General features: G+C 39.0%; 1 protein-coding gene across 1 annotated transcript in view; it reads right to left on the reverse strand.

Annotated features, from left to right (window-relative positions):
• Nucleotides 1-5,645: 5,645 nt before the first annotated feature.
• LMX1B (LIM homeobox transcription factor 1 beta) overlaps nt 5,646-12,775 on the reverse strand; it is a 244,127-nt gene continuing 236,997 nt past the window's right edge. Inside the window, exon 8 of the mRNA XM_068248170.1 lies at nt 5,646-6,477. Coding sequence (XP_068104271.1) covers nt 6,320-6,477 — 158 coding nt within the window. The 3' untranslated portion in view covers nt 5,646-6,319. The remainder of the gene's footprint in view (nt 6,478-12,775) is intronic.

Here is a 12,775-nt window from a genome sequence, read left to right on the forward strand (position 1 = left end):
CTACCATAGTCATATGTCTATGTATGCATTGTGTAGTGCAGTGTTGCCCATTGGCTAGATCGCGAGCTACCGGTAGATCACAAAGGTAGCTCCCAACCTCACTACGGACGGTAGCAATGCTTTTTCTTGATCACAAATATTCTTAAAGGATACCTGAAGTGACATGTGACATGATGAGATAGACATGGGTATGTACAGTGCCTAGCACACAAATAACTATGCTGTGTTCCTTTATTTTCTTTCTCTGCCTGAAAGAGTTAAATATCAGGTATGTAAGTGGCTGACTCAGTTTTGACTGGCAGGAAAGAGATAAAAAGAGTCAATAGTTCATAGATTTTTAGCTCTGGCATACTTCAATAAATGTGTCATTGAGCAAAAACAATAAAACAGTTAAAACTTAAAAAGTAGATTTAAACATTAAATAAAACTAATATCTTAAAAAGTTATTTTTAGGAGAAGTAAGATAGATACAATTGTTTCTTTCATTATTTTATTTTCACCTCAGGTATCCTTTAAAGAGGGTCTGAAGTGAAAATAGCATAATGGATTAAGTTACTTATTCTTATGCACACAACTACTGCACAGGTGCAGTACGCGCCAGATGACATGGACACGACGGCACTCACGCAGTAGAGCCAACCCCGCCGGCGGGTTGCCATCATTGCGGGTGGCCAGTGGGGACACCAAAAAGGACTGGGGCTGCGGCGAGGGACTGAGACTGCTGCTCAGGACTGGAAGAAGCCCCAGGTGAGTAAAACATAGTTTTTTATTTTCACCTCGGAAGTCCTTTAACCACTTCAGCCTTCAGTCGTTTTTCACCTTATGCATCCGAGCACTTTTCACCTCTTATTCATTCAATAACTTTATCACTACTTATCACGATGAAATTGCTCTATATCTTGCTTTTCCGCCACTAATTAGGCTTTCTTTGGGTGGTACATTTTGCGAAGAATTATTTTTTTCTAAATGCATTTTAATGGGAATATTAAGAAAAAAATGGAAAAAAATAATTATTTCTCAGTTTTCCAGCCATTATAGCTTTAAAATAATACATGTTACCATGATAAAACCCACGTATATTATTTGCCCATTTGTCCTGGTTAATACACAATTTAAATTATGTCCCTATCACCACAATGTATAGCGCCTATATTTTATTTGGAAATAAAGGTGCATTTTAACAGTTTTGCGTCCATCACTATTTACAAACTTATAATTTAAAAAATAATAGTAATATTCCCTCTTCACATGCATATTAAAAAAGTTCAGACCCTTAGGTAACTACAGTGGGGTGCGAAAGTTTGGGCAACCTTGTTAATCATCATAATTTTCCTGTATAAATCGTTGGTTGTTTTGATAAAATATGTCAGTTAAATATATCATATAGGAGACACACACAGTGATATTTGAGAAGTGAAATTAAGTTTAATACAGGAAAATCATGACGAATAACAAGGTTGCCCAAACTTTTTTCGCATCCCACTGTATTTATTTTATTTATTTTTTTATTGTAATTTTTTTTTATTTATTTGCAAAATTTTGGGAGTGTGGGGGGGTAAACAGCTAATTTTAAATGTAATAAATTGTATTTGTTTAAAAAAAAATGTATATAGATGTAGTTTTACTATTTGGCCACAAGATGGCCACAGTCAATACATTTTTTCTTTAGTCCTGTAAGCAAACGCTCTCGCTTACAGGATGTGAAGGAAGGACAGGAAACTTTTTTTCCCTTTAGAAAGATTGCGGCTCCTGAAAGAAGTGGTCTTTCTAATGGGGACTTAGATCAATGAATGGGAACTATGTTCCCATTCATTGATCTCCAGGCTAACTGGCATTGGCATGGGAGTGTGCGGGCTTGTGCGGGAGCGCGCAGCAGTGCGCAGCATCTTAATAGGATTACCACTATGCAATGGACATATAGAGGTGTTCATTATCAGCATAGCACCAATGAAAATCTAATAAGATGGATGAAGAAGGGCCCCTAGTGGGCCCCTCTGGTCCAGGGGTCCCGGTGCGGTCGCAATCTCTGCACATCCTATTGCTACGCCATAGAACTGGTCACCTTCTACAAATCAACACAAAATAGTAACCCTCGACTGTAGAGGTAGTCAATGTGATTCTAATTCTAGCTTGAATGCAGTTTTAATGTAGACTTTATACTGTTTGGAAGTGTGACAATCAAATGCACTTTCTGCCAATCTGAACTAGTCCAATTCCAACACGTCCACAGTTTACATTGCATATCTTCCCAGCATCAGCACAAAGGACATGCTTTATATCTAGTAGTTACACACTTTGCAATAAGTGCACACAGAGTTTGTCCTTTGCAGATCTAGTGATATAAGGTAGGGGTGATTTATAAGGGGAAATGAGCAGAATACCTACCAGCATGGATGTCAATTCTACAGCTGGGGATTACACAGAGGAACATGTATCATTTTTCAATCTGAAAGCATAATATGTTTGCAAGGAGAACCGTTATAATATCATGTCTGATGATCGCAGCAATGTTGGAAGCATAACCATTACAACACCATGAATGATGAAGTATATAACAAAGTCCATAATTCAGTTCACTACTGCAGGTGAAGGGAATGTGGTTCATTTACGTAAAGCGGACTCGAACTCTTGCTCAACACCCAATGAAACGTATTTATTCCACATATAGTTGCTGAAGAAATTTACTTCTCTGTGTTAGCTTCTGTGTTTGCTTAGCCAGATCAAATTGTGTAATTTATTTTGTATCAGCTGCGTTGGATATCCTGCAGGAGCTCTGCCAAGACAGCTCTCCCCTTACAGTAAACACTGAGGCTTAACCCCTTCAGTGCTCCCTGAAAAGTGATACCAAGTTAAAACTTCAGTTTTTTTTAGGATTTCCATAAATTGTAATGAAGGGGAAAAAATCCATAAAGGTCACCATGCTATGTATATTTTTTTAGAGCAGAGAGGAAGTTCTGAGTTTACTTCCACTGTAACCAAACTGGGGAGTACCGGCATCCCCACCTGACAGTGTGAAGATGGCACATTAAGGCCTCTTTTCCACAAGCAGTTGATAGGCAGTGAAAAGCTTCACAAACTCTCACAACTGCTTACTGCTGCCTGGTAACTGCTTGCTGCTGCTTGGTAACTACTCACTGCTGCTTGGTAACTACTCGCTGAGCCAACAGTTCAACTGTTTTTTTTTCATTAGTAAATCTGCTATGCTCTGATATTGAAGGAAATGTATAGCATTTTTTTTGTTTTATTAATTTAGTACTAAAAATATGTTTTTAAATATTTGTATTCATAAAATATTACTACATCAATGGTCTATTTTATTTTACCTATATCTAATTTTCTATTAACAGTTTATTTCTTATTGACAGTTTATTTGTTTGATTTGATCTAGAAAAAGTTTCTTGTTTCATTGTAGTAAACATAAATAACATTAATATAAATCCACTGCAAAATAATGGTGTTAAATATTCATCACCAAATAGGTGTCACCCAAAACAACTTATTTTGATAGTTTTGTATGATAAAGTACGATTGAATGCTGTACAGACATGGTGCTTGGCTACAGCAGAACAACCTGTTCTGATCTATGTAACGAAGAAGAAGGGCAAGGAACGTTGGAGAAATGACCATTACCCCTCAATGGGAAGAACAAAATGAGACAATAGCACTCGTTCCTCAATTAGTGATCCATTGTCACAGATCACTAAACAAAGCTATGGGAGATTTCTACTCAGAATATGTTTCCACCTGAAATGATCATGAGCGATCATCTTTATTAACGGAAATCTAGCATATGTATGGAGCTTTAGGAGCTTATTCCAACAGTTGCAAATAAAAATGCTTTTCTTCTTCCAGAACTCACCAGCTATTCCAGTTGGAGTTTTCTTTTTCTCTTTTAACCACTTGCCGACCGCACGCTTATACCGTGCGTCGGCAAAGTGGCAGCTGCAGGACCAGCGACGCAGTACTGCGTCGCCAGCTGCAGGCTGATTAATCAGGAAGCAGCCGCTCGCGCGAGCGGCTGCTTCCTGTCAAATCACGGCGGGGGGGGGGGCTCCGTGAATAGCCTGCGGGCCGCCGATGGCCGCTCGCAGGCTAAATGTAAACACAAGCGGAAATAACTTGCTTTGTTTACATTGTACAAGGCAGATCGGCGATCCCCGGCCAATCAGCGGCCGGGGATCGCCGCCATGTGACAGGGGACGTCCTGTCACAGGCTGCACAGGACGGATAGCGTCACGCAGGCAGGAGAGATCGGACCCCCCCAGCACATCATCCCCCTAGTGGGGAAAAAAGGGGGGTGATCTGATCTCTCTGCCTGCACCCTGATCTGTGCTGGGGGCTGTAGAGCCCACCCAGCACAGATCACATAATTCAATGCTGGTCCTTAAGGGGGGGTAAAGGGTGGGTCCTCAAGTGGTTAAAGGGCACATGAACTGGCATATCCCATGATGAGATAAACATTGGTACAGATAGTAATAGTCCTACAAAAAAGTCCTTTTCTGTTTTCCTGTACTGTAAGTGTTCAAAAATTAGTTCTGTTCCATGCTACTATTGTTGTATCTACCATTAAAAAACACGTTCAATGAATTATCTCATTTTTTTTTCAGTTCAGGTTTGCTTTAAGCCACTCTTAATTTAGTTGTGTTTTAGAGATAAATGTAATTATTTGTTTTAGTGCTAAACCTTGTACATAAATAAAAGTAATATAATAAAAATGCTATGCAATCCTTTTAAAAACACATTCTTCTTTTTTCTTTCTTCTTCTTTTTTTGAAGCAAGATCATGTTAAATGTTGCATACAAATCTCAGATATACACCCTGTTCAGAAAGAAAATGCTTGCCAGGTGATAATGTGTACAATCTGTATCAACTTTAGGGTCATAGGCCCATATGCAATTAACTTTTTCTCCTGAGTTTTCTCCTAGGAGATAATATTTTAACTTTTATTTAAAATAACTTTTCAGCTTTTTGAAATTAAAAAAGTACCAAAGAGTAGTCAAAAACTACTATCAACATTATTTGGAGTATTTTCTTGCCTGCTGGTGATTTAAAATATATTTTATTTACAAGTTGTAAAAATATCACCTAGGAGAAAACTCAGGTGAAAAAGTGAATTGCATATGGGCCATAATAGCCTATTAACTTTTCTCCTAAGTTTTCTCCAAGGAGATAATATTTCATTATTCTTATCTAAAAAATAACTTTTCAGCATTTAACAACTGAATTTAACAATTGAAAGGGCACTAAAAAGTAGGTAAACAATACATGTCAAACTTTTTTTAGTAATTTCTTCCTTGATGGGAATTTTAAAAGTACTTTATTGATAAAGTTTAAAAATATCTCCTTGAAGAAAACTCAGGAGAAAAGTTAATAGGATATGGTCCTTAGTGAGGTAGACTGACTGATCAGATTTCCAATATAATGTCATACGTTTCGTCATCAGCTTTATGTTACTTGTTTTGCCTACTAACTGCATACAGTACTAGAAAATATTCATAGGTAATATTTCATAATTATCCAATCTGAAAATATTTAAGACTATATAGAATAAATAAGTAACAAAGAAACTTAAACATTTACAGAAGAGAGATTACAATTTTAAATTGAAGGATTAAAGCATCCAATGCATTATTACTGTTGTACGTTTTATTAAATTAATTTTTTCTTTTTTGCGGTTTTAAATCTTTAAAGCACCTTAAAAGAACATAAGACCATTAATTTAAAAAAAAAATGGATTTCTCTCCAGAAAAAAAAAATACATGCAGTCCTTCCTGTATGGGCAATGACTCTGAGAAGCCATTGTCTGCTCGTATGATATAATGACTAAAAACTACCCTTCTTGACTATGGAGAAAGTCAAACCAAAAATATAGAAAGAAAAAAAAATAGTTTAAACATCACATTTACAATAACTTCTCACAGTTCAAATTTGTTAATTCCACATCACGGTGACACTCATGCAGGTTTAGAGGAGACAAGAAGAACCTTTAACAGTGGCTTCATTTTTGCATTATTCTAGAGGGAAAAAAATCTATTTTTTTTACACAATTCTATACAAATACTGTATTCTTCCATTTTTTACAATAAGGGCCTTATTTTAAAATGGAAAAAAAAAAGTTTCTGGTGTTCTCTCTCATGCTTTTTCCCCAACTTCTTCGAGCCTGGCCGCTCAGGCTGCTTGTGCCTTGTAGTGTAGTTTGCTGCTCAGCTTCAGGAAAGACATCTGCACAGATATGGCTGTAAATTGTCTGTAAGGGTCCATGTCTTTTGTTGTTATTATTATTTTTTATTTTTGGTAGGGAAGGAACTGAAAGAGGCCCTCATGAAGCAAAGTAGGAGCTCTGCATGGAGTACAATCGGTCAATGGGATTTCCCACTCGGGCCTGCATGGAGCTGACTTCCGAAGAAGCTAGGAAGCAGTCACTGAGACTTGTTAACGAGGTATCACTGTCGATATCATGGAAGATTGTATCATTGCCTGTAAAAAATAGACAGTGTTATAATTTGGTGTCTGAACAGTTGAAGATTCCCTTTCTTATGAATCATCATCAAGCCTCTGATAAGATCTCTCACAAATGCCATTTACAGGGCATGATGAAGCTGATAGAGATGGTTGGAAATGCCAATTTTCAGACTTTCACGAAATATCCATTTTCCAAACCATTTCTAAAAGCTGCCGCCGATGCCAACCAGTCAGGCATTTGTTTACACTTTGGGACAATAAAACAAATAATTTAATGCAGCTGTTGATCACTTAGTTGACAGCAGCTGTTGATCACTTAGTTGACAGCAGATTAATTAAACCAAAAAACACAAGGACTTACTTATTTTGTACATTTTAGTATAGAACCAAAAATTTTGCCCAGTTTTTGTTTTTCTCTGCATTCTATTCATAATGTAGAATTGATTTGGTTCAGAGCAATACCTTATATGACAAAGGATGGTATGGAGCCTCCTTGACTCTTTGGAGCTTCACTACAGTGATAATTATGAGTTATTAATAGTTACAAATCATGTTTACTATTTAAGTACCGTATTTTTTGGACCAAAAGTCGCTCCTGAACATAAGATGCACCTAGATTTAGAGGACAAATACCTGTTTCTCCCCCACAATTATTATGTCCCCATTGTACCTGTTGTGTCCCCCGTGTGCCTTATATTCTCCTTGTGTCCCCCTTGTACCTCTTGTACCGCTTGCGTACCCCTTTTACCTTTTGTGTCCCCTTGTGTCCTCCTCGGTCACCCTTGTGTCCTTCTCTGTCCCACTTGTGTCCTCCTCTGTTCCACTTGTTTCCTCCTCTGTCCACCTAGTGTCCTTCTCCCCTCCTGTGCACCTTGTGCAGAGTAATTCAATGCAAAAGTGGCAGCTCACCTACTCTGTGGGTGCCTGCAGTGATCAGCGATACTGTCTCTCTTTCATGGCTTCCCCTAGTGCTGGTTGTGTGTAATGATGCAATATGGAGCAGCCGACACTAGAGGAAGCTCTGAGGGAGAAAATACACCACTGATTGCTGCAGACACCTGAAGCAGGTGAACTGTTCCATCTGCTGCGATTTGCTCCAGAGCTGGGGGAGCACAGTATAGGGAGTCCTCAACATGGCAACAACTTGGTGGGCATTCGTAAGTTGGGAACTTCCTGTATTCGGTCCATATGTTGCTGTGACTTTTTCTCCACATTTTGGAGGAGAAAGGTGCTGAATCACATGGTCCAAAAATACAGTAAATGGAATTTAAACATTAGCAGATAGGATTTGTGAACCCTTTTTTTTTTAAATTGGGGTGGAGGAACAAAAAGTAAGGCGTGAAAAGTAAGGAAAAACACCTTAATTATAAATGTTTTAATAATTTTGTTCACTGCAAAATCATTTTTGCAATGTGTATGTGCACATAAATATGAAAGAGGGACTTTACTTAATACAACTTAATGAATAAAATTACCTATTTTTACAATATTAATTTATAAATTATTTAGTCAGTATTTGCCCAATGTAAAATCTTTCCTCACTCTGATTTACATTCTTCAATTGATCACAGATGGTGGCATCGTCACTGCTGGCAAGGTGTTGCACCATGGCCTTTTTTCCCCTTGGTGAAGTGAGAAGTAACAAAAACCTGGTTTCCCAGACTGCTCTGGGATAGAAGGCTGTGTGACATCACAGCCTAGGCTAAGCATCACTAGGAGGGCGGGATTACATTTAATACATTCTACTACATAGCATTATGGTTCCTCTTCAATTTTCTAACCAGTATTTACATTTTTCAACATGTCTGTTGCAAATGTTGTTTGTGCTACATGCAAAATCTTGAAGCCATCTCTATTTTTTCTTTCACTGTGGAATAATGTCTGCTATACTGTGGTAGACAAACATAAATGTAGTTGAACATACTTAAAATATTGACAGGATTTAATGATTTCTTGAATAATGTGTTATGTGTTATACTAACTTGGGGGCAGATATCTCAGAATCCAACTGATCATGCTTATCTGTGACGTTTACCAAAATTTGTTTTTATTTTTGAATTTGTGAACTGGTAAAGGGGTCTTTTTTATAATCCTTCATGATATCTTTATATAATTGGATGATCCATAAAGTCTCCAAAAAGGGAGGCAAATTGGCGTTGTTTAAACTTATCCACTGAGCATCAACATTAAATATGTCTCTTTTCCTTTGTCTGTGGCAGTGCTTCCATCTCCATCCTGTTTTGTGTGAATACCTCTTAGTTTTAGTATGTCCTTATCTGTTTTACACTTCATCTGTTTTTTAGTTATATTTTATGTCATATAGGTCTTGCATTCACACATTAGAAGACACATCAAGGGATACGCCTTCTATTCCTACTCACATTGTGTTGTCAACAAGATGCATTAAAGTGACCTTTGCATTTAATCACACATAATAAGTTAAAGTGGATCCGAGAAGAACTTTTATTCATTGCATTATGTCTTCCTACCATATAGTGTATAGGGCATTCCCTATAGCCAGGGCTTATGGGAGCTCAGTCTGGGCAGGAGGAGGTTACTAGCCAAAGATTTCAGAGGAAGAGGGGAGGAGGGAGTGATTTTTTTCAATTTACTTGTCATCTTCTAAACAAAGCACTCTCTAGCCTTATCAGCTGATTACAATGACTTAGGGCCGGTTCACACGGACGGCAGGCGGCGTTGGGGCGGCCAGGAAGTCGCGTCGTCCTGTGACGTCCCGTTCGGTGGCGGCGCCGGCTAGCCGTCCCTGGACGTTGCATGCGGCTTCTAGGGACGGCCGAAACGATGCGTTAAATCGGGATCAGAACGCCGCGTTTATGCAATCGACGGTAATCGACGGTAACCGCGCAATGCTAAACGCTCCTATTCACTTGAATGGGAGAGTTTAGCCGATGGGTCCCGAACGCTTGACGGTAGACGCCGCCAAGCGTCCGTGTGAACCGGCCCTAAAGGTAGCCATACATGTAGCGATGATGGGCAGATTCGACCAAGAGATAGATCTTTCTCTGATTGAATCGGGTTAGAGAGAGATCTGTTGGCTGCACATACCCCGCAGGCCGATTCCCAATCGATTTCAGCATTTCAGCATATGTAGGTAGAAACATTTTTACTACTAGCATTTCAGCATGAAATCTCTTGGGAATCGGCCGCATCCCTGTGTGTGCATTTGTATTTTACCTGTCCTATGTTTATTTTCCACTGCTCCATTTGCACCTCACACCGCCGGCGTTTAGCATGTGGCATGTGTGACATGCTATATGCCGGCAACATGTGAAGCGCAAATGGAAGAGGAGGAAGCAGATGACCGTGGGGCATCGTGCGGTAGGCGACATAGGACAGGTAATGTATAAATGCACACATGGGGTGCACATTTATGCACTAGGGGGGCAGTGGCAAGGGGTTCTTTACGTTCATTGCTTGTCCCGATATTGCTCGTCATTACCTCCACACACCGAATCAACTACGATTTTGCCATTTTGCAGCATGTCAGATCAATACATGAGACCAATTTTGGCCCAAAATTGGTCACATCATCGATTGGGCATGCTCTTGGCAGCACCGATTTTCATCTGATCCGATAATTATCACATTGGGTGGTTGATCACCCACTAAGTCGTGTAGTGTATGGCCACCTTAATATTTTTCATGGTTTATCTTATTAAGTCTGTTAAATAAGAGTGTGTACAACCAACTAGTTACGGATGAATAATTTGTTTCTGAGCATCACCCTCCCACCCTCCCAAAATACAGTTTACCAGCAATATCTAGGCCATTTCTCAACAATGACTGATTTAAATTGAGGAATGCAGCCCACTTCGCTAAATTTTCCTGGAAAACAAAATAGACTATAGCTCACTACTTGCGAAAATTGACTGTACTCCTTTAACAAAAATGGCAGGTATTAAAGAGACTCTGAAGCGAGTCTAAATTCACTTTTTTAACTTGTATTCATGTTAAGCACCCTGCTAAACTGCCACATGGTTTATACCCCCCAAATCCCCTCTGCCAGGTCTGGGGAGCGCTTCCTGCCTGAGGCAGAGCTTAGGGCTGTAGCTCTGCCCGTCAATCCCCGCTGATCACTACCTCTCCCCGCCCCTCTCAATATTCCTTCACTGAGAGGGGCGGGGAGAGGCTGAGAACCACAGGCAGGTTGCTGCGCATGGAGGCAGAGCTGCAGCTCAAAGCTCTGCCTCCATGAGCAGCAAAATCCACGACCAAGAAAGTCGTGGATTTTGCAGAGGGAATTTGGGGGGTAAAAACTCCTCGTTTTGCCGCTGGGATGTGGTGGTTTAGCAGGGCTTATAGTGCTTAACATGAATACAAGTTAAAAAAGTGAAGTTAAAAAAGTTTAGACTCGCTTCAGAGTCTCTTTAAGCATGTTTTTGCAACTAATGTCTATGTGTTTAATTCCTCGCTTTTTCATTTGGTACATTATGTTTATCATTTAACATTCTACCTTTTGCATGCTCTGTAATTTAATTTGTCTTTGTGTGCTTAATTATTAGAAAATTGGCCATTTTCAGAAGAAATAATACTGATGGCAATTAAGTGGGATAGGTTATTACTGCAACAGTTATTCTTGCACCTTGATAAAGTAAATGGTTGATTAAGTAACTATCGGTTTTCGATACAGCTGCAAATTTGGTTTCCCTTATGGGTTTTTGAACCCAAAGAATTGAGTAATAATAAATTTGCCTTGCGATGTCTGCACTAACTGGAGACATCATATACTTTATTACTAAAGAATATACAAACCATTTAAACCATACATCTAAAATAAAGGGAAACTGCATGCAGGCAAAAAAAAAATAAAAAATCCCAGGCATAAGTAGACATAACACGGATGGTTTACTAAAGCTGAAGAAAACTGGAGAAAACAAGTGTTCCATCAAGCCTGATGTAGATTTTTTTTAGACGTGTCTACCTTTAGGTGATAAATGTTTCCAACACCCATTGGGCTGTTATTAGTATTAACATTATAATTTTTACAGTGTTATTTTCCTTGTTCTTTTACAGAGTGCACCTATGTCATGACTCTGACTGTCCTTCAAAGCAGCTCACAATATAATATCTCTATCACACAGCCTAGATCAGGGGTCCCCAAACGTTTTGAGTCGAGGGCCGTGTCAACATATTTCAGACTGCTAAGGGGCCGGAGTATACATAAAATGATGTAGAAGTATTTGTGGGCCAGACAGTGAAGCATATCCAAGTGAAAACCTGCAGTCCAATTGGACAGCAGTGTCACCTGATGTGGAATTTTGATTGTAAAAAAGCGAATTACTGCTTTCTGGCTTCCATGTGGATAGGTGGTGCCAGCACTGCTATTCTATATGTGGACAACCAATATTTAAAGATGTAGCTGACCGCATCTATAAGTAAAACATTTTGTTTGTGGGGAGCCGGTAAAAAAGCTCCAGTTTTGCAGATAAGGCAGTTACATAATCAGTATATTTTGGGATGTGGAGAAAAAAACGAGTATTCAGTGGAAACGCCCACAAAAATGGGACGAACATAGAAGGTCCATGCAGATGAAGTCCTGGCCAGGAGTAGGCTTTTTTCAATTTCAATAAATTGCTACAAACTGCTAAGGAGGTGTAATTTTTTACTCTACTGGCCAGGAGTAAGACTGGGGACTCAATCACTAGTTGAACGGGCATGGTTACCACCACAAGCATGCCCGATCAACAATTTGGGATGAAATTTTTCGAATAGTTGATCTGGCATGCTTGTAGTGGCACCAATTTGCATCTGATTCGATAATAATTATCAAATCAGATGCTCGATCGGTTTCCAAGTTGACTGATGTTTGGGCAACTTTAGAGACTGTGTTTAATGTTTATATAATTGTGAAATCTACTTTAACTTGGCCAGCCACTTGAGGAATCCCAAATCAATGTATTGGTATGTTAAGTGTGTGAGCTAATAAATGGTATACCCCAAATGGGCAAACCCGGAGGAATTGGTGCCACCTAGCTGCCAACAATTAAAAAAAAAAAAAAAAGCTCAGGTTTGCTTCTTCTTATCTTGTTCTCCTCTTTCACCAAGTTTAGTAGATCAACCCTAACATAAGCGTTTTCTTGATATATGCAGGTGTCCTTGCTTCTAGGAGAATGGTTTTAATGGTTGGTGTATTATTCATTAATAAAATAAAATTAGTAAGTTCTCTGAAGTCCTTAGCTGGGAATTTGCAGGATGTTTAAATTGCTTCTCTGCGCCATGGGTTTGAAAACCACTAAGCATAAGACCATTCATAGTTACATTAATTTAATAAGTAGGAACCAAGAACAATTTT

Source organism: Hyperolius riggenbachi, chromosome 8 (assembly GCF_040937935.1).
Source record: "Hyperolius riggenbachi isolate aHypRig1 chromosome 8, aHypRig1.pri, whole genome shotgun sequence".
Taxonomy (NCBI): Eukaryota; Metazoa; Chordata; class Amphibia; order Anura; family Hyperoliidae; genus Hyperolius; species Hyperolius riggenbachi.